General features: G+C 36.7%; 1 protein-coding gene across 1 annotated transcript; it reads right to left on the bottom strand.

Moving 5' to 3' along the window:
* Positions 1-14,954: 14,954 nt before the first annotated feature.
* On the bottom strand, positions 14,955-19,734 carry LOC121328164 (protein sprouty homolog 2-like). Its single transcript, XM_041272698.1, has 2 exons — positions 19,077-19,734; positions 14,955-16,762 (listed from the first exon to the last, which is right to left on the bottom strand). The coding sequence occupies exon 2, from the start codon at positions 16,709-16,711 to the stop codon at positions 15,743-15,745; it is 969 nt and encodes a 322-aa protein (XP_041128632.1). The 5' UTR covers positions 16,712-16,762; positions 19,077-19,734; the 3' UTR covers positions 14,955-15,742.
* Between the last annotated feature and the right edge of the window lie 4,100 nt (positions 19,735-23,834).

The following is a 23,834-nucleotide window of genomic DNA, read 5'->3' as shown; positions in this document are numbered from 1 at the left end:
TTTTTAATAGCTTTAACATACAATAATTTCACTGCTTCAGTACTGTTTACCATGAAAAAAGGGAATGTATAATCCAGTAGTACAAGAAAAGAAGGTAATACAATTATTAGACACACATTTCAGTAGTTGATTGTCAATGTGTACATATTACATATTAACCCAGATAAAAGTCAAAAGATTCAAGGTTTTTATAATGAAGGAGGCAGTTTTCTCCAAATACACTCTAATTAACCGACGAGAAGGTGCGTTGGGAGTCAGGAAGTGCAGCTGAATGTCTTCAACTACCTGAGAAGCTGGTTATGTCAGTACATCCCACACCTTCAAGTGTGTTAATGAGCTCAAACAATGGCTCATTATTACTTTGAAACTGATTTTACTGATTAGAATGGGATTTTAACCCTATGGCATTGGTTTGTTACTGTAACAGCCGATCAGGATGTATAGAATTTCCAACCCATTTTATCATTTCTGACATGTCCTTTGGTCTTTAATGTTTTAAGGTCCTGAATTTTAACAAAAAAAAATAGTTATCAGCTTCTTCTTAGTCGAATTACATCAAAATGTAAACATTTGTTGCTGTGCGGTGAATGGGAGATTTAGTGACGTTTGTTAAAAAAAGGATTTGGAATCCCAATGAAAGTAAAAAGGACACCATTTGTCACATAGAAACAATAAAAAAAAAAACGAAAAAAAAAAAAAAACACTATACATTATTTTCTCTGGCTTCAATAAATGATTACCCAAAGTGCATTAAATATTACAGAAGTTCCAGAGTCCCGCTTTCTGAGATGAAGACCTAGTTGTATGGTAGCCATTCTAGATCAAAGTGTTGGTCTGAACCACTCACTCACTGAAAATATACTACCACCGTGACATAGTTATAGTATCTATACACATAAGAAAGTTTACAAATAAGAGGAGGCCATTCAGCCCATCTTGCTCGTTTGGTTGTTAGTAACTTATTGATCCCAGCTTCTTGAAGAATCCCAGGGTGTCAGCAACATTTCAGAAGAGTTGGTTCCAGACCTTCACAATTCTCTGTGTAAAAAAGTTTTTGTGTGAGTTTACGAGCATGTAAATACTCCCTATCGAACTGTCCTCTGTTTCATGTAATGTCGTTTTAAATCTTGCAAGCCTGTTACAATACTCCAATAGAAATGTAGGAATTTGCTGCCACTCTGTAGTTGGGGTGGGTTTAAGTATTCAAGTATGATGTATTCATTGTATACATCAGTATACAAGTTAGGGAACTGCACTGAATCGAAAGTCTGAAGCCCTAAATATATAGACTTAATAAACTAAAGAAGCTACGAAAAGTTTAGTCCCATATTCACTCTAAGTGGATCTATGTAAACCTGCACCCTGCTGCCTTTTACAGAATAACAGCAATCTTAGATCTCAGATTAAAGTGAAGAGTACCGTTAGATCGTACCCAGAGTTTCCAATAAACTGAAAAGTTGCTGCTTAAATTGTTTATGAGATATTAGCAGAAGCTGTGCAAGCTCCCCTCATGAGAACCAGTTTTAATTTAGTATTTCTGTTTCTGATTTACAGATTTTACAAATAATGATGTAGATGAGGCAAATTTATTTTCAGCATCTAATCAAGAGAGTTTAGCTTTCATAGGGAAGGCTGCAAATTTGATTTCAAATGTAGGCTTCTGGGAAATCCATGGGGTTAATGTGCCTGTTTAGTTAAACATATGCGCTGGGGAAAAAACAACACTTAACGGGAACAGAAAACAGAAACAGAAAATCCTTTTTTCAAAACATTGTTTCTATGAGACTGCAAAATCCTGCTGCTAAATTAAAAGTGATGCTTTGAAAAATGCACCTTTTAATTTTGTTTTCCACGCATGAAGATCTGTATAGCTTTCAGGATAACAATTTCCTAAAGCTGTAAAGCACATCAAGTGCCCTGATGTGACCACAAAATGTTCACTGGTTAATTATTTGACAGTACAACAGTTCACTTCCTGCGCTGGATTTAGATTAAATCCTGTTATTAGTCTTGCTCTGCAATTGCCATTGTCTGTGACTGAGAGCAAGCTGAAAGGCTACAGTCAGCTTTTTATTACACAACGTGTGAATGAAGAGTCAGGCCAATGTTCCACTGCTGTTTCATGTAAGCTGCTGAACCCGAGCCTGCGAACGACTGTTGATATTGACTTTTATTCTTTCTTTAATAACCCAATAGTCTTTTAAAAACAGATGTGTTATCATTGAAATCAATAGCAAATTACACATTTTCTCATTTTCAAATATGTTTTGCACTATAATGATTGTATTATTGTTTCATTTGAAAATTTAATTTTTAAAGCTGCAGTACCATCAAATGCTCAGGCGTTATATTGCTGCTTTATTTGATAGGAATACAGCAAAAAATTGTATATATTTACACACACACACACACACACACACACACACACATTTATATAATGAGTTTTGAAAGTTTTACAGTACAGCTATATATACATCATGTATTATGATTGTCCCTCTCACTGACTACTCTCCCTGATATGTTGCCAAAGATATCTAAGAACTTCAGACCCTGTCTGTTTTTTTTAGTTATAGTGTCTGTTTCTTGACATCCTTGATAGAAGCCTGCTGTGTCTCTGGCTCTGTCTGCTTCTTTTCCCTACCAGTACTAATTAGAAGTTGCCCTCGATCTCATTAAGGATGCAAGCATTAGCAGAGGATGAAGGACCATGCCTTCCGAAGCACTGCAATCATTTGCCTCTATAATACACAATCACTGCTTGTTAAACCAGTCGTAAAAGGAAAGTCCTTTCATCCTAATTCTCAGAATCGGAACACACTTTATGGAATCCAATTGTGAATAAATATACACAATGTTTTTTTGTCCCACAACAAATTATAAAAAAAGTGTAAACGTTAGGCATGATTACAATTCTTAAGAGCATGCCTGGCAAATTACTGGACATGTTGCGCTATTCACCTTTAAACTACTTCTAGATGTACTTGTATTTCTAGGAAATATTTATATTTAATTGGTATGTGCTATGTACTATGTAAGTCATGGTAACATACTTTTTAATGATGTATTACTATTATCCTTAGTGAGGGCTATTGAATACCATTTATTTTTAAATATTTGTATTACAGTACAAGAGACATATTACACACACACACACACACACATATATATATATATATATATATATATATATATATATATATATATATATATATATATATAATATATATATATAGGGCGAGCAGCCCTGTACAGTGTTTATTTTAGAACGGGGTCTCTCCCTCTGCCCCTGTGTTATTTTGTATTTGTTTATTGTTTTATATTTGTTTATAGATGTCGGCGAATGCCGGGTGTTATTGTTTTGTAGCGTGGACGGGAAGCCCCATCCACATTAAAAACCTTGTGTTAATGTGTGGCTGTCGGCTAGTGCGTTGTTAAACTAGCCGGCAGTCAGACAAATAAATGAACTTGTGCAGATTGTGGCCGAGGGGTAACAGAATAATTATAAACTAGCCTGCAGCTCTCCCTGGTCTGGGTGGGTGTTCAGAGGCGGAACGAGAGCGAGCGAGGAGAGAAATCTGAAATATAAAATAATATAGGATCAGTGACAGCAATCTGCCCAGCCTGACCTGTAATGTAATTTATTTTGTGTTCGCGATTATTTTTGTTTAATTATTTATTTTCTGTGCTCTGTGAGCAAGTGTTTATTTTTGTTTAAATATTTTATTTATTTTTGTTTGCTTTAAATAAAATGGCGCTCGTGCCACTGCACCATACCCACCTCCTTGTTCCTCCTTCTGGTCTGAATGCCCACAACTCCATTTCCTGCCACACACACATACATACATACATACATACACATATGTCCAGGTTTTCTTTTTCTTTACCTTACTTTTGAAGATCAATAATATTACTGTTTACCCATATGTATTAAAATAAATAAAGCTTAACATTTGATTACCAGATTGATCAACTATTTACATAAATCAAAAAGCGCTGAAGAAACTATCAATAATAGTATCTAAAAGCAGGTACAATTGTAATAGTTGGTAAGACACCATTAGAAGAAAATATAATAAAGGTAGTGATCCTGGCTACAGAAATAGGAGTGCATTTGGGGCAGTGCACGGGGTGTAAGATGTGGTGGCTGACAGGAGAGTTAGCATGTCTTTATGCAGAAGAACAGCTTGGTATGTTGTGCACTAGCTACAGATCAGAAAGCAAGTACAAAGATCTGATAGCTAGTCTGACAGAGCAGCTAGACAGGCAATGGGCATCAAGGAGTTAGAGCAGTTTGTAGACTCCCAGGTGGAGTTGCATGCGGCCCCACTAGATACACAGAGGAAGGTGGGTGGAACAGACAGGGAATGGACAGGGGTAGAACAGAGTTCATCAGCATGCAAGAGGAGAGTTAGGCAATATTGCAAAAAGTGTGAAATACAAGTCTAGGGAGGTTATGCTAAGATTATACAATGACCTAGTTAGACCCCACCTAGAATTACTGTGTGCAGTTTTGGTCACCGCTACAAAAAAGACACATGAGAAATTAAACTGATCCCAGGACTTATTGACATGAGCTATGAGGACAGGTTCAAATTACTAAATCTCTTCAGCCCAGAAAAAAAGGAATGGAAAGAAGGGACTTGATTGAAGTCTATAAAATCATAAATGGTAAGGATAAAATCCCAAGGTAGAACAAGAGAGCATAATTGGATGCTGTGTAAAAGTAAGTTTAGAACAGAGAGTAGTAAGCACTTTTTACATACAGAGTTATAAGTACATGGAATAGTCTACAAGGTGACATAGTAGGATCTAAAAAACTGGGAACTTAAAAAAAGACAATTCTTTTAAATTCGACCATTTTAAATTTTTCATTTATCAACACATCATACCCCACAACTTCAAAGTGAAAAAAGTATTCACATGATTTCAGGATAAATTCAGCAGTTCCTGTAGGTTCCCTCTGCTGGGTAGTGCATTTCAAAGCAAAGATTCAACCATGAGCATCAAAGCACTTTCAAAAGAACTCCTGGACAAAGTTGTTGAAAGGCACAGATCAGGGAATGGGTATAAAAAAAATCAAAGGCCTTGAATATCCCTTGGAGCATGGTAAAGACGATTATTAAGAAGCGGAAGGTGTATGGCACCACGAAGACTCTGTCTAGATCAGGCCGTCCCTCCAAACTGGAAGACTGAGCAAGAAGGAGACTGATCAGAGAGGCTTCCAAGAGGCCAATGGCAACTTTGCAAGAGCTACAGGCTTTTATGGCCAAGACTGGTCAAAGTGTGTATGTGACAACAATATCCCAAGCACGCCACAGATTGGCCTGTATGGTAGGGTGACAAGAAGGAAGCCATTACTCAAGAAAGCCTACCTTGACTCCCGTTTGAAGTACGCAAAAAAAAAAAAAAAAAAAAACACTCAGGAGATTCTGCAGCTATGTGGCAAAAAGCTTTATGGTCTGACGAAACTAAAATGGAACTTTTTGGCCTTAATCCAAAGCGTTATGTTTGGCGTAAACCCAACACAGCGCATCACCCAAAAAGCACCATCCCTACTGTGAAGCATGGTGGTGGCAGCATCATGTTATGGGGATGTTTCACATTGGCAGGGACTGGGGCACTTGTCAGGATAGAAGGGACAATGAATGGAGCAAAGTTCAGAAAACCCCTTGAGGAAAACCTGCTGCCCTCTGCAAGAAAGCTGAAACTGGGACAGAAGTTCACCTTTCAGCATGACAACGACCCAAAGCACACAGCCAAAGCTACTAACGAACAAACAGTGGCTAAGGAACAAAAAGGTAATTTCCTTGAGTGGCCCAGTCAGAGCCCCGACCTAAATCCAATCGAAAATTTGTGGCATGACTTGAAAATTGCTGTCCAGCAACGCTCCCCATGGAACTTGACAGAGCTTGAACAGTTTTGTAAAGAAGAATGGTCAAATATTGCCAAATCAATTACAGCTGTAATTGTTGCCAAATGTGCTTATATATATATATATATATATATATATATATATATATATATATATATATATATATATATATATATATATATATATATATGTGTGTGTGTGTGTGTGTGTGTGTGTGTGTATGTATATATATATATATATATATATATATATATATATATACACATACAGTGGCTTGCGAAAGTATTGACCCCCCCCCCCCCCCCCCACCGTTGGCATTTTTCCTATTTTGTTGCCTTACAACCTAGAATTAAAATTGTCTTTTTGGGGGTTTGTATCATTTGATTTACACAACATGCCTACCACTTTGAAGATGCTAAATATTTTTGATTGTGAAACAAACAAGAAATAAGACAAAAAAAACAGAAAACTTGAGCGTGCATAAGTATTCACCCCCCCAAAGTCAATACTTTGTAGAGCCACCTTGGGGTATGTATCTATAAGCTTGGCACATCTAGCCATTGGGATTTTTGCCCATGCTTCAAGGCAAAAACTGCTAAATGTTTCCCTTTAAACCACTCGAGTGTTGCTTTAGGAGTATGCTTAGGGTCATTGTCCTGTTGGAAGGTGAACCTCCGTCCCAGTCTCAAATCTCTGGAAGACTGAAACAGGTTTCCCTCAAGAATTTCCCTGTATTTAGGGCCATCCATCATTCCTTCAATTCTGACCAGTTTCCCAGTCCCTGCCAATGAAAAACATCCCCACAGCATGATGCTGCCACCACCATGCTTCATTGTGGGGATGGTGTTCTCGGGGTGATGAGAGGTGTTGGGTTTGAGCCAGACATAGCGTTTTCCTTGATGGCCAAAAAGCTCAATTTTAGTCTCATCTGACCAGAGTACCTTCTTCCATATGTTTGGGGAGTCTCCCACATGCCTTTTGGCGAACACCAAACGTGTTTGCTATTTTTTTCTTTAAGCAATGGCTTTTTTTTCTGGCCACTCTTCCGTAAAGCCCAGCTCTGTGGAATGTACGGCTTAAAGTGGTCCTATGGACAGATACTCCAATCTCCGCTGTGGAGCTTTGCAGCTCCTTCAGGGTTATCTTTGGTCTCTTTGTTGCCTCTCTGATTAATGCCCTCCTTGCCTGGTCTGTGAGTTGGTGGGCGGCCCTCTCTTGCCAGGTTTGTTGAGGTGTTATATTCTTTCCATTTTTTAATGGTGCTCTGTGGGATGTTCAAAGTTTTGGATATTTTTTTATAACCCAACCCTGATCTGTACTTCTCCACAACTTTGTCCCTGACCTATTTGGAGAGCTCCTTGGTCTTCATGGTGCCACTTGCTTGGTGGTGCCCCTTGCTTAGTGGTGTTGCAGACTCTGGGGCCTTTCAGAACAGGTATATATATATATATATATATATATATATATATATATATATATATATATATATATATATATATACTGAGATCATGTGACAGATCATGTGACACTTAGATTGCACACAGGTGGACTTTATTTAACTAATTATGTGACTTCTGAAGGTAACTGGTGGCACCAGATCTTATTTAGAGGCTTAATAGCAAAGGGGGTGAATACATATTTACGCACCACTTTTCCATTATTTATTTTTTAGAATTTTTTTAAACAAGTTATTTTTTTCATTTCACTTCACCAATTTGGTCTATTTTGTGTATGTCCATTACATGAAATCCAAATAAAAATCCATTTTAATTCCAGGTTGTAAGGCAACAAAATAGGAAAAATGCCAAGGGGGGTCAATACTTTCGCAAGCCACTGTATATGCCCGAGGGATGCAGTATTTAATATATGAATCAGTCAAGAAAATATGTGAGGCAAGATTGGATAGTAAATACAACTTTATATATTTAGTTTAAATATATCTGATACAGCAAACGTAAATAAATATTGACTTATATATTTTGTTTAAATATAGCTGATACCGCATAAGTAAGTACATAAATAATATAAAATGTTTTTGAAGTAACCGTATAGTTACCAAAGTTTTTCTCTGTCTGGTTTGCCGACCACTGCATAATCCAGTTTATCTCCTGGCCGTCATACTTGATTACATTGTCGAGCTGATTTTGTTTGAATTTCAGAAAGTCAGAAAACAGTGACAGTGACATTTGAATCACCGTTTTAGTGTTTGGATCAGCTTTCTTTTGTAGTTTTGTGGGATTAAAGAGAAGGCATCTGAAGTGCAGTTATCACACAAGGCATTATCACAAATAGGTGGGCATGGGAGAAAGTATAATTCTTTTCACAGTCAAGCAAGCTCAGAAAAACAAAGCACTTGCAAAAATTCCCCATTTCTCCCTGTCACTCAATGCCGCTTAATGACTGTAAAAAAAAAAAAAAATTATTTGAGATGAATAAGGTTGACGAATGGAAGTAGAATTAGTCTGACAAGGAAAGACTGAATAGGCAACAGTCAGATGCTTAAATGCTTTCAGAGGGCAGCCACACTCAGTATCAAACCAAAGGTGCTGCATCCCCTCTCTACAGGCACTTGTCTAGAACTTAACAGCTCAGGGGCTATACCTACATTTGTATGATGCACATCTTAGCAATGCAATGTAAAGCATTAAAAAAAAAAATCACCTTTGGTTGACTACAGAGAACAACTATGTATTATTAGTATTATTAATATTATTATTGTAGCAATCTTTCCTGCAGCCAGACACCTCACACAGGATGAGGCAATCCACACATAGTCGGAGGGCAGGCACGAACCCAGACCTCTTGCACTGAAGCGTAGCGCCGATACCACTGTACAAAAGAGCCGGCTCCTTTGCAAGGAGTGTATATCAGGCTTATGTCCTCGTATATGATTAGATCAACTACCAGCCATGCTGTTGCCTTCCCCCGTGCACACTACACTCTCTCTTGCCAGCCTCAAGTCCACCCCAGACTTGCTCACCAGGCTACAGTCCAACAAATGCATGCCAGGGTCCCTGCGTCCACTTCTGACACCAATGTAGTGATCTCTGTTCCTGCAGACAGGCACCACACAGGGCAAGGCAATCCACAGGTGGAGGGCAGGCGCGAACCTGGGACCTCTCGCACTGAAGCATAGCGCCGATACCACTGATATACTTTACAAGGAGCGTATATCAGGCTTATGTCTTTGTATGTGATTACATCAACTGCTAGCCATGCTGTTGCCTTCCCTCGTGCACGCTACATTATTAATATTATTATTATTATTATTATTATTATTATTATTAGTCATAGTAGTAGTAATATTTTATATATTGGAATAATGTGTACACCCTAAGGCTACAATCCATCAGAGGATTCTGTTGACATATCAACGGCACGTTATTCTTGAGCTGTTTTATACTGCAGCATAGATGTTAACTAATGTGTTCTTTTTATGATGTCTGCAATCCACCTGAGAGGCTCTTGTTAAAACCATGTCATTTTGTTAATGTTCTATTTAGTCAGTGTTAAGGTGTTCAGGAGTTGCTCTTTAGTTCTAATTGCCTGCCATTGATCCGCCGAAGTGTTTGAATAGATATAAGATCCAGCTAGTTACCTGTCACCTACACCAAGTTTCTTTCTTTTTGTTGTTGGCAATACAGTCATGTTATAAATGGTGCTTAATAATATAAAGAGCTCTATGTGTTGTATACATTATGTTTTTATTTTAAAAGCATACCCACATTTGAACATAGACAAATATCAATCCAACTTCAATAGGATAAAACAAAAAATATATATACAATGAAGTCCTCTTTAAAAACGAAAGTCTGTATCCAACTTCATCACCCAAGAGGTTAAAAATCAATGTAGCTCTGCTTTCATGTATGCAGTGATATAAAGCTGCAGTCCAGGGGTATTTCTGGTCTTGTCTGTGACCATCTTAAACAACACAATTATTCACTTCCCACCTGTTTCATCTTGACTCCTGAATCAAACATTTCCAGTGTTCAGGTGCTAAGAAACACTTCCAAAACAGTGAATTTATTTTTCCTTCCCACTTGTGGTTTATGTGTTTTAGTTCAAATCTGAAGTGTCAAATTGTCTTGTGCCGCACACGACAGACCACGTCTAAGTCTCATTTGCAGTCTGTTAGCACTGGTAGAAGTTTATGTTAGGCAGCAGTTTCAAAACTGTTCAGTGGTGAATTGCAAGTCTTCTATAGGATTGCCATAGTCAAACTGAATAGAAATACTTTTTTTTAAAAACTGCAAGGCAAACAAATACATAGATATGCATTTTTAAAGTGTGTAATTATATATAATTCACTTGACATAAGGTAAAGCAAGACAGTGCAAATTTGGTGAAAGACAACGTTACCTGTTGGAATTAAATAAGTAAAGTCAAGATTAGGAAATGTTTACATATAAATAAAAAGGAAAAACAAATATGTCAACAAAATATGAACAAAATCTTTTTCTCTTCTGATAAAAAGGCTCAAGGTAAAAAAAAAAAAAAAAATTAAAAAGCAGTATATTAAAATAAGTCTATTCACAACTTTTCAAGTAATCTAACTGATGTGAGAAAATGTGTAAGCAGTTGTTGCGAGATACTGCCCTTCCCCCCACCACAACAGGCAAGCACCTCAACTCAGCCTGCATAACTGTTTGATTGCTTAAGCCTGGTGGTCAGACAATAGAACCAGAAAGAATGGCTGCTTCCTTCCTTCCTGTTGAGTGCTCTGCCTGAGTGAACAGATTCAATAGCACTCTGCTTCACAGCAACACTGGACTGCAGTGCGAGCTAAAATCAACAAAGAGCCATTCTAGGCATTTCCAATTGCACCTCAGTCAAGCCACTGAGCTGAGGAATACTTTGCTTACAACTTGCGTGTATGTGTATTTTTAAGGGGGAGCATATACAACCTCTCTTCCTATATGCACAGATTCAATCTGTTTCACAAATTGAAGCAGACATTTTCAGCAATATATAATAGTCACGTATATATATATATATATAATTATATATATATATATATATATATATATATATATATATATATATATATATATAACATTACTTCAGTTTACCAGTAGCTTTAGTTGGGATGACAAATAATTATATTTCTGGATCAGTTCCTATTAGACAGAAAACTAATTCAAAACAATCAATTCACTTCATTCATACATGCACATGTTTGGTCTACTTTACCAGTAAACCATTCACAAATAGTTGTCTTTCTTAAAAACATGCTGTAAGGTTGCACTAACCATAAAACAATGGTGTTAAAATCTTTCCGATTTGAATCAGGTCTATACATTTAGCAAGCTGCTTTTGTAACTGTAGGCTAATTTGATTTGCATCTAGGTGTGTGCTTACACAGGCAGGATTTCACAGGGTGTCATCTTTCCCCTCTAATCAGTAGGGCTTTTGTGCTTGAGCCACATTAAAAAGGCATTTAAGGTTGAAATGCAGCACAGCTCAACTCTCCGTTCTGAGTATCCTGTACTCTTCTGAGCAAGCTCATGCCCATTAGCACACAAATACAAAACACACACAAACAGAAAGCCCCTTCCAAGAATACCAATTAGGGGCAGGTAGTTGAGGGGCTTAGAAAGCTGAGATAGCCAAGTCCATAGAAAAAAGGATGAATACATGAGAGGCTGAATATGGGGTAAACTGTTCAGCTTTTGTCATTTAAAGTGACATCTTTAACCCTTTGCCTTCACAGAGCTACTTGTCACCAACCACTTATTGTTTCTAATGTACAACAGTTAAGATAATGAGGGAAAGGAAGCTTAAAAACTTGATTTAAAATAAGGAATGTTCCTATTTGAACATGTTTTACAGACTATTAATATATTATTTTTATATGTAGTATTTTTACAACACAATGCATTAAAAGCTATGCATGATAGAGCTTAGACCCAGGGATCCAATGCTCTCAGACTGAGCAGCAAAAATAAAATGACAAAATGAAACTAAAGCAAACATCTGTATTTTAAAAGTGTCATTTTGGATAATTATATACCATCTTGTTATTCACATGCTATTAGTATTCTTTGCCTTTTTATCTCAATAAATAAATAAATAAATAAATAGAAACATCCTCAATAACAACGTAAGTGGTTGAGTGAAAATAAAGAGGTTGTAAGTAAGGCTATAGCAAAAGTATCTTCACTTACTGTCCGAGTGTATGTTGTTGCTACTCAGTGAATTGTTAAACATGGGGAAACAAGCAAAAAGGCAGAGGAGTTGAAGTCCAGCAAGTTGAAACACTGTCTGACTGCATTTTCGTTGCATATGGTTATTGTTCATTAAGGTGCACAGATATTTTTTGCCAGCTAACTGGGCCTTGCCATAAATAGACAAACAGGACAATTGGGAGTCAAAGGCACTTACTTGGAGGGACCTGTGTTCATCTTCAAGCATTGGGTGGTCCTGTCAAAGCATGTTTCCAGTTACACAGGTTTGCTAATAAACTAAAGATCAAGTGAGCCTTCTTAGAACTTTAGCTACCACAAATTACTGGAAACCACTTGGAACTCAAAAGGTGTAGCATTGTTTCCTGGAGGTAAGAATAGAACGCCAGTCATGACTTTGACCATTGTCACTACTGAGTATCCAAAAGCTGAAGACAATGTGAAATGCAAAAATGTGCTATAGGTTTATGAACAAGACAGCGTACATTCAGACTTTATTGTACTTACTAGGTAAGATATAAAGGCAGCAGCACAACTTGTGTTGGGTTTAGAATAGCCTTCCATGTGTTCCTGATTTGAGCCGGGGTCATACATACAATGAAACCCCTGCAGATAAACAGTAAGGGCTCTGAAGTGGAGTAACAAGGCCCAAGGTTCAGCACACAATCAGTCTAAAATACCGTATTTAAATTGGATGTTCTCTAAGAAATGAGGCTGGGCAGTGCAGCTGGTTGTCTTTTGCAAAGCATTTTGTTGTTGAGCATCAAACCTCCAGTAAGCAACCATATAACAAGTAGATGTTTTATACCAACGGGGAAGGACAATGAGTACTAATACAGTAGCATATCGTATATATATATTATATATTATATATATATATATATATATATATATTTAGCGGTGGGAAATCTTTTATTTTACTGCGACTAACATCTGTGTAGTCTTACACAATAACCATTATGACAAACAGACCCACCTGAATGGAACTTACTTGTTGAGATTAATATATCCCAAGGTTATCTGTTCTAGTGCCAAGCATGTGGGTTCATCTTGTTCTTTTTCCAAACCACACATTAAGGGATTTTAGTGGCCACCTTCATGATCAACCCTATGTGCTCACATTCATTTTACACACCTCTTCACAAAGCAGATCATATTATGCACTATCATAGCCAGGATGGCTAATGGGTTAAATATCTAGCTAAAAGTTTCCCATGCAACAGTTAATTTGGGGAGATTTGTTACCAAGAGTTTCCCTGTAGTTGATCAGTTTTTTTTTTTTTAATCAGGGTTAGGGTCAATTTTTCCATTCCAGTTCATATTTAAAAAGCAATTCCCAATTCCAATTCCCATTCCTTGCAGTTCCTTGGTTTTTGCTGGTGTTCGCATGGGAGTTGCTTTTATAGACATACCAATTCATGTGACAAACGTAGGATTTACACTCACTATGTTCCTTGCTAACAGTTCAGTCCATTTTTTTTTTTTTAATCATTTTAAATACGCACCCACTCTGCAAAATTTGAAACTGCCAGACCAATTTGACACGTCCCCCTTTCGGGCACTTAATGCAATTGATTTGAGGTGTTTTTAAAAGCATGTCGTTTTCTCCGCTGTATTTTAATACCTGATATGCATGTGTGTACTCTAAACATCTGGTACATAGGCTTAACAGTCGAGTTGGGTACAAAGCTCAAGTGCAGCATATGCTTCCCAATCGTCGGCCTACCAGAAAGCCTGCTAAATCATTCAGCTGCTCTACAACTTGCAGATGCATTTTTGGAAGGAAAAAAAAAAAAGATTCCAGTCTAGCTTGAAAGGGAAAGTAGCCAACTTCTGTTCTTTTCTTCCTCTCTTTAAAAGATAAAAAAGCTTTTTGCATTTTTATTTCCTGTAAGACTCAAGATTTGTATATCATTGGTCCATGCTAGCAAGAACTGTAAAAACATGCACATCAGTGCCCGTTGATGAAGGCTCTACTGTGTAATAGTTGACCTCTACTGGAGTTAAGCGTCCCGAGCCAAAAGTGCGACCAAAAGTTGCGGTCAACTACCACACGGTAGAGCTATCAATCAAAGGACGCTATCGCTGTTAAACAATTGTCTGTGTCTCAGTTTATTGTTGTTGAATGTTGCGGTCTGAGCTCCAATCAAGCTGCAAGGCTCCGATTGGCAGACTTGGCTGTTGCAGGTACAGAATTGGTTGCTTTCATTTGTGCAAAGTATTGATTGGCTGGTTTTGGTGAATAATAAAATACATTTGGACCAGTTGTGTCTTTGTTTAGTACTGACTGTCCAAAAGCCAGCACTTGCACGGATAAATTTGATTCACAGGTGATGCAGTGATATTCAAGCAGGTGTCTACTGTCTATTAATGCCCGCTATAGCTAGATGCCGATTGATTGATGATACTGGATCGTTTTATAATAATAATATTCAAAAGAATGAGTGCAAATGAAGATTAGACATGTAAAGCAACTGAAATCAAGGAGATAGTCCAGACAAGGTTTAAAGGTTTACTGTGAGGATGTATCAAATATGAGAATGGTCTGACTTTACCACGTCAAAAAACAGAGGTATAAACACAGACATTGACTCATTTTCACATCTGTTTTAGTAAATAGTTTTAGTTTTGATGCTGAGAGATAGATAGATAGATAGATAGATAGATAGATAGATAGATAGATAGATATACCAACTCTCAGATAGTGTAAAGTACAGTGTAAACCACTAAACAGAACACTGGTTCATTGAATCAGTACATACTATAATCAAAATTGACTTTATATATGACCCCATTAAGAGGGTTTCACTGCAATTACATCATTTACAAGCAGATCTTGAAGTATTCAGATGAACAAGTTGTATCACAGAGAAGAAAAAAAACACAAAACTCCATTGTTTAATTTCAAACGTTAATATATTTTCTATTTTATAGTGAACATATGCATCTGATTTGCGTCACCCTTATCTGCAGAAACAACGAAGTCCCCCCCATTTAAAAAAGGGTGATATTTTGAAGATGCCTTTTATAATAAATACTTTTTTTTTATATAAAATAATAAAACTTCAAATAAATATTCTTTACACTAAATGTTGAAAAATTTTAAAATAAAGGCTGTTTCTCATGGTCACTGTACAATATACATGTAGCTGAGGGGAGATTCATGTATTTGTAGGCTTCTGTGTAAGGCAAAATATGCCTAATTTAAAATATACGGATTGCTTCACATTCAACCAAATGTACAACATATTAGTATAATATTTTATCAGGATGCCATTGCTATGGCACCATTGTTTTCACAGTTGAAATATTATATATACAAAAATATAACACATTATCTCTGGCAGAAAACAAAAGTAATTTGCTAATTTACATATTTTGCAAGTATTATTCACAAAAATACACAACTGATCAGGAGTGTTTACAGCTTTAGCTTATCAATTATATTACAAGTGAAGAATTACATTTCTGGATTTGAGCTTTAAAAAAAAAAAAAAAGCTCCCTCCAGAATTCCTAGTTAAGATGACAGCTAAAAAAAATACAAATAAAAATAAAACACGAAGCGTGTCACTTCAAAAAATGAAGTAAATCCCCCAACCCTGTGGTACTACAGTGCCAAAACTACAACGTTGTTGTCAGTTTGTTTGTTGTGGATGACGAAAGTCTTTACTAGAGATGTCCTGCCTATGTTGGTTTCTCGAAATTCCGAGGCGGGACATTTGGAACTTTGCAACAGACTGTATTGGTGTTTTTGCACCTGCAGCCAGGCCTCTTGACATGGTCGTAACAGACCTGGCACAATTTAAGGCAACCCTTGCCAGGAAGATAACATAACAGGCAGGGCAAAAAGAGGGACATAAAACCCATGGCAGACCACCGAGCAAAACAGTTAGACCGACGACACGAGCAAGGGTTGTCTGCACAGTTATCCTCGTCATCAGTGGAGCAGTGGTAAAAGAGACCCTTAACACAGCAGACACAAGTACCATAGTCCACCATGTCCTGTGCCGAGCAAAGGCACTGCTTGTCACAGACCCAGCAGGAGGGAAGAGCCCTTGGAGAAGTGCACTCCTCACACTTGCATTTCCCACAGTCCTCACAACGGTACATGTGCTTGCTGCATTTTTCCACACTTAAGGGCTTCAGCTCTGACTTAAGTTCCGAAGGCATGGGCTGCAACCTGATTATCTGGTCCATTACTGGCCCTGGTGGGGAGGGAGGAGGAGCCCCTAAAAGCCTATGCTCAGAAGAAGTACTACTTGTACTTGTCCTTGTACTACTCCTTGAACCAGTGCTCATTATACTTGTAGAATGGGTCAAAGGGTCCCAAGAAGAATGTGTGTGATGATGGTGGTGGTGTTGTCCCCTCTGGTTGAACCTCTGATGCTCCTCACTTAAGCCATGCACCCTTTCTGTTTTTTGCTGGGAAGGTTGGCAGGTGACAGGTTTACTCCCAGGTCTGGGAGCCACCGTAGGTCCTTCTGTGTACTCATTTGTACTTCTTATAATCCTGATCTGGTCAAGCGACAACACCTGGACCTGAGGAGTCAAGACATCCCTTCGGTCTGGTTCTCCTGTATGCTGCCTCCCAGTGTCACGCAGAAAATGCAGCAGGGCGGGAGAACCACTGCCGTTTTGAGTTCTTGTCTCCATCTGTACTCTGAAGAGTGATCACTCCAGCAGGCTTAGAACACATCTGAAATCCTAGAGAAAATACATGTTGAAAATTAAACTTTAGTACACTGCAATTCAGCGAACAAGGCAAGCTAACAAAGCATAATGAATGTATATTTTACCCACCTTCCTGTAAACTATATCTAGTTTTTAATTAAAATTAACTATCTAGGGTTTATATTTTTATAACATAGAAAACACTGAATAATTTAGGAGAATGTTATACAGTTTATTTAAGCCTGTACTTATTGAATTACACAAAGATGGATTATTGGTGGGAGAAGTAGGCTTAAAAAAAGATTAAAAACCTACAAAAACGAAATGGTCATAAGCCATAACAATCATCTGTTTCCATATCTATTTAACACCTTATATTAGTGTTAAATATAACCAAGACCTGCATCATAGAAAGACCAAAACCACATTTCCATGGCCGGAAGCTACAGCAAAAACTTAATGAGTACTACTTTCCATTCAGCAGATTAGAACATACAGCATACAGTACCAAAAATGCATTAAAAACATAAAACACATACCACATTTTACAGTTAAGTCCAGTTAGCTCTAAATTTGGAGGAAGCAATTAACCCCAGCCTATACTTCATCTTCAAATGAACTGCTAAACAAGACTGTAGATTACAGTACTTTAACCAAGTTAAATAACAAATAAACAAATAAATAAATACCGAGTAAAAAGTAGGCCTACAAGAAGGTCACAAAATGCTTCCACGTTCAATTTTGTTTAAAATCCACATGGTTAAGTTTTGACTACACTTCAGTTAGCACGCCAAAATGATCAAACTGATTCTGCAAGCCTTTTGGAAGTACATGAAAACTCAATCTTTTAACCCTCCCCCTCTCCAAAAAAATAAAATAAATAAAAAATCTCGAGGAAGTTAGCTGTGGGGATGTAAGCAGTGTAATACAACTTAACTACTTTGTTCCTTTGAAAGTTTACATCGAATTCCCATCTTGTGAATGACAATGTAGCACACCAGACGTTTTAACATAACAAATAGCTCCTACCAAATCCATGCATTTGTGTTAGTAACTTGGCTATCCTTTTAAACTTGCAGTGTTGAAATACAGGGTAGTTTTCATTTCAGTTATTTCCGGTAGTCAGACCACATTATTATTATTATTATTATTATTATTATTATTATTATTATTATTATTAGCAGCATACTTTACGTACCGTCAAAAAAATACTCAAACTGCGATATCTTGATAGCTACGTTTTTTTTTTTGTTGTTTTTTTTTTTTTTTTTTTTTTTTACAACTCTCCTGACATTTCATTATCTGACACAAATTTTTTAATAAAAACTTACTGAAAAAATAATAAATTTTCTACTGACACAGGTGCAAACCTTGCCCTGAGCAACGCACTAACCAGCGCCTCGACATCAACCCTCTATCATATCATCCTGAGATGCGACTGAAAATCAAATCTATACTTTGTGTGATGTCTTGACATTTTTAGCTAGTTTTATATTTCAATGAGTTGCACTTATTTATTTACATATGTATTTATTTATTCGCTGAAGCAGCAACATTACAAAGGTTGGAGTTTAAATGTAATATGCCACTAAAATTATACTTCTCTACATTAGGCACATAAAATAATATGTAAAAATTGTATTAAAACGTATTCATAACAGTTAATGTTTCTATCTACCACCCTCAAAACCTTAAATTGTGCCCGCATAAAATCTTACTTTTAACTCGGCGATAATCTCCACAAAATAACCCTACTCCCACTGACGTTTTATTGGGTGCTTTGTTTTGTCCTTAAAAAAAAAAAAAAAAAAAAGCCCTATTTATAAGTAAGGCGGTGTGATCAGACTAAGGATTAAAAAGCTAAGAGCTTTACCAGCATAGGGGTGGGGCGTTTGACAAAAATAATTTAATAAAAATGATTACTAAAAATCGCCGATGTTTTTTTCTTTTTTTTTTACACATTGACAAAATATGGTGCACAGCTTCCTAAACTATATTTGCAATAACTTAAATATTAATAATGAAAGCTATATGTTTTTATGGAATAAAGTACTTACATGTTCTACAGAACCCTAAATGTGTAGGCTACCAAAACATAAAATTAACACTAGTAGTAAACACATCAAATGTACGCCCCCTGAACAGCGCGAATGGCGCGGAGCTGGGGAGCCATGGAAAACTCACTTCGCAAAACAGACCACAACAAAAAGAAGAGCGATCTGTGTTGGCATAGTTTTGTATTATACCCATGTGATTTTCCAAACCAAAATAGTTAATGCAAGTTTTATGTAAACTCTTCCAGATATCCTAAAAATCGAAAGTATGTTTTGCAAATTGAAATGCTTACCGTGATCACGGCGCTGCACCCCTCTCCTCTTGAATTTGCAAATACTGTACTGTACTGTACTGTACTGTAGATCCAAGTCACGTAGTTTCCAAAACAGCCTCAGTCCGGTTGTAAACCCATCCAAAAATCCAATACAGTCGCAATCGATCCAATCAAATTACAGCTCGCACGTTCCACTTTTGGCTTGCAAGAAAAAAAAATATTCCTTTCCTCATGAACACGAGGGCATAAGCGACAGCCAACAAATCTGCATATACTCTGCAAGAAAGTAAAAAAAAAAAAAAAAAAAAAAAAAAAAATCCAACTCTTTGCAACGATACTTCAGTGTAATTCAATATGTTCAGCTCTGCAGAACGTTACTGGCTATTTGCAAGTTTCAACGCTGTAATACTTGTCTTTCACAGTGGTTTTTGGTGTGGGGTGTCTGAAGAAACGTTGCTGTTGCTGGTCAGTGTTTGGCTGCTTTGAGATCTGAGGTGCTTTTGAGTCTTTCTGCTCTTTTTTTCTTTTTTCTTTTTTTTCGGAGGAGGTCGGGTTTAGTAAATGGCGTCATGTGGATATGAGGAGGAACAGAGCAGTTGTTGTCCCAGAGGATATATCGTATCCGGTCCCAGCTCATTGGCTCGACAGGACTTACATTCACACTGCTCAGTGCCAGCTACGCAGAGCGGCAGGGGGACACACTTAAAAGGGCAATGGCATAATAATAATAATAATAATAATAATAATAATAATAAAAAAACAGCCTTAAAGTAGGAGACACCTTTACTTTTTGTATAATTTTATAATGTTATTTCCCCCAAATACTCTCAAAGTGTTTAGACATGAGGATATATGAACTCAAATTTAGTTAACTTTCTGCCCATTTCGGTTGCTTTTTGTTCATTTCGTTAAATTAAACAGTAATAGCCCAGTCGACCACTGGTTGGAACAGCTGACAAATAATTACCTCGGGGGAAAAAAAAAAAAAAAATCTTCAAGATTATAAGTCAATTTTCGCAGTCAATCCTATTGACCTATCCATCGAAACAGCATATGTTATGGTTCAATATTTGCATATTGAAACATTTTTAAGCTACTGATCTGCAACATTATTCTCGACTTTTTGAAAGGAAACGACTATTTATTTATTGCATAGCAATGTTGTCAAATGACAAAACACAGCATTGAATACACATTTAAAAAATATATTTTTTCAATTTAGATTGTATATGAATTTTAATCAGGAGAAAAGCCGATTGACTTATTTATAAATGTGGTAAATATACAGAGAAAATAATGAGTTTATAAAGAAAATAAGCAACACACCCTCGTCAACTGTCTGGTTTCAAATATTTTAATGAATGCTATTTAATAATATATTCATATTATTCTCAGTACAACAGATACTGTGCAAGCTGTTGATGTTTCCAGAGCCTTTAGTAACAGACATCAACAACCTGCCTCGCAAATAGTTAAAGTGTAATACAATAATTGATAATTAACTGTAAAAGCACTATAACAATTTGAGTTTGAGTCAATGTGAGAACAAATATCAGAGTTATATATATATAGTATAGTTTATTACTTTACACCAGTCTCAGTTTTATCATGATTCATGCTTTTGAAAGTTGATTATATATTAGATATTATTACAGACCTTTTAAGCTGTCAACAAGGTACAGGACTGGGAAATGATGATCAGAATTCACCGAACTGCCTGTGGTCCACAGGCCTAGTCATCCTGAATAATATGAGTGGTTAGCTGAGTGGTCACTATAGCTTTAACCTTTTATCAGAGCAGCACACTGTGATGAAATGTAGCAATCTGGATCATTTTAAAGCATGAGTGGAACATATTAAGACTCCTTTTATACCAATCCCAACAAACATAAAGTACATTAATGAACGAATGAATGAATTAATTAAGCGTATCACTTTATAAAGAAAACATCACATTACATTTCTGGAATCCATATACAGATGCAATTGAAACATAGCTGCTTATTCACACCATTCATTAAGAAATATTATCACATTTCACATACAGCATTCTTTGCACAAACTTTGTTGTCCATATGGGGGACTAGTAACTTATTTTAGTCTTCTAAAGCTTGTGCATCACAACAATACAATATAATAAGAATTAAAAACTGTACATTAAATGCATGATAGGCTACAGGTATTTTATGTTAAAGTGTGTGTAGTACCTTGCAATGCACTGTAGATCAGCATCTTTAAGTAATACAAAGGAGTTTGGGTCTATTTTGATCACAGTAATAACAGTACAACCTTATATGTTGTCTTCCTTAATATCCCCTTTATTAGGTTTCAATTGATGAAATTAGAATGGCATTTGATGTACCTTTCCCATGTCACTTGTTACTTGTAATAATTTTGTAGCAATGTCTGGCAAACACATTCCAAACCAAGTAATGAATTGTAGAATAATACAAATATATATATTGTAAGTCCAACTATACCCTTCCAGAAAATCTTGAAAAATACTACTGGAATACCAATATATTACCAGGGTATTATATTAAATAAACACAACAGAGACATTTAAGCCAACCACAGCTTTACTAACAGTGGTAACACATTGCCATTTCGGCTAGTAACCTGAAGAAGGTACTATCTGAAATGTTTGTCTACCTACAGTTGTACCTATAGAATTCTGACTGAGTGTTCGAAGCTATGGATCACTTTTTTAGAGTGCAGTATCGGTTCCAGAAGTACATATATTAAATCAATGTAAAGCATGTAGTTGAGAGCATAAGGGTATATTTTATTACAACTCTCAATAGCTATGTGTGTACAGACACAGGGAAGGGAAAATTAATTGGGAAATGTAAGAACAAATGCGATAATCAATGAGTCTGTGGGAAGAACCTGTGTAAACACGCAGCTCTGATCACCTATCAGCAACTTTCCCCTGTAATTTTCTCCTCTGGTCTTCACGCATACTTTTCACATCTTAAAAAATGGAAGCTGGTTTGCATACATGTGTGAACACATTTTTAATCGTTTCCTTTCCAACTGAGGCACTTTTACCATCCCCATTTGGCAGCCAATTGGGCTTCTTACTGCCCTGAATATACCGCACCCCCCAATTATTCAAGACCAATCATTAGCACCTTGTGCCCCCACTGAAATTATGAATGAAAAGCCTTGTTTTTCTGTATAAATAATGTAGGTTTCCTCAGTCAGTCAAATTCAAATGGAAGTGAATTCCAAACAAAGTGCTATATGATGGACAGTCCTTTCAACAAGTGATCAATTCAGACACAAAGTTTTCTGAAGCACATCATTTAGGTAGAGCTATTTGGGCAAATGCAATACATGTTTTCTTTTTTGTTTGTTTTTTCCTGATTCTTTGAAAAGGTGTAATTGTAAGACAATCAGGGATGTAAAATGAAGTCCGGATTTATTTAAGATTACTATAAATTAAAATGTTGGCAGGCACCATTTCTTTAGATTTGAATGCTGCTCTATTCAGTGAGGGTTGCATACCCTGGACAGCACACCCCCAGCTGAGAAGTTGTATTGTCATGGGCCCCCTTTTCACAACCAAGGGGAAAAGGTAATTGACAGCACCATTGTTCAGCTGTGACCCCTGCTGCTTTAAAACACTCAGAAGCCCCAGTCACACGTTGTCAATAAAAGCTGTCAGAGGTGATGAGTGAAGAAGGGGCTTCAAGTGGACAGGCCTCAGTGACTTCACCAGTGTTTTTCAGCTGCCACAGGCCACTGGGCCAAAAATAACATCCGCGACATTTTTGAAATGCTGCTTCCTGAACCATACAAGCAACAGCTGGCTATTTTTCCTCACTTTTGTAAAGTTGAAAAGATTTTTCAACTCCTGCAACGGAAATGGTGCATGTAGAAGTTTGGCATTGTGGAAAGGAATTACATGTAAATCACTGACCTTTTAAAGCACAGTCTGTTTTATCCTTTCCAAAAATCCTTGAAACCAATTTAAAAGATGAAGAATTTATAGGATACAAGATTTTGAACATTTGATTATTTTCCTGAATGTCAGAATAAGTTTAAAAGGTATATTTAGTAACTGAGTATATATAGCCTTTTGTAGAACAGGAAAATACATGTACACAAATCCTGCCTAGAGGTGAAATTACAAGACATCTAGACTCATAACTGAAAAATATATAATATAGTGCATGATAAAGCAGTTTTTTTATGTTTTAAGTTTCCAAAGTTCCATCTAGATATTGACTGCTCATAACTCGACTGGCTCAGAAAATGTGATTATAATGTTAAATAACCACCGAATTGTAATAGTTATAAATAGTTTTAATTATTTCTTAAAATTTATTATTTATGACTAGCTTATAGTTTGGGTTATGATTCACAACAAGAAATTTTTTTTTTTTGTTGCATTAGTTAACTTACTTTTCTTATTCTGCAAGAGAAAATGTTAGGTTATTACCATATCCCTGGTTCCCTGAAAGAGAATGACAACCATTACCGAATGGGAAAGAGCCCTCTCTGACCGTCAATCACTGAGCATATATAAAAAAAGCTGCTCTATCAGGGCCCTGCTGTGAGAGGGAAGTCCCTCCCACCTCCTGTTGAAGAGGGACATCCTCACAGTAACATATCGCTATTTTCTTTCGAAATCAGAGGTCAGCTGGGGACACGACCTCGAAGGGTAATGGTTGTCATTCTCTTTCAGGGAACCAGGGTTATGGTAATAACCTAACATTTCCTTTCAATTGAATGACAACCATTACCAAATGGAAAGCTGTACCAAAGCTT

Source organism: Polyodon spathula, chromosome 15, assembly GCF_017654505.1.
Source record: "Polyodon spathula isolate WHYD16114869_AA chromosome 15, ASM1765450v1, whole genome shotgun sequence".
NCBI lineage: Eukaryota > Metazoa > Chordata > Actinopteri > Acipenseriformes > Polyodontidae > Polyodon > Polyodon spathula.
The sequence above is the reverse complement of the archived record's forward strand: the minus strand, read 5'-3'. Positions and strand labels throughout refer to the sequence as shown.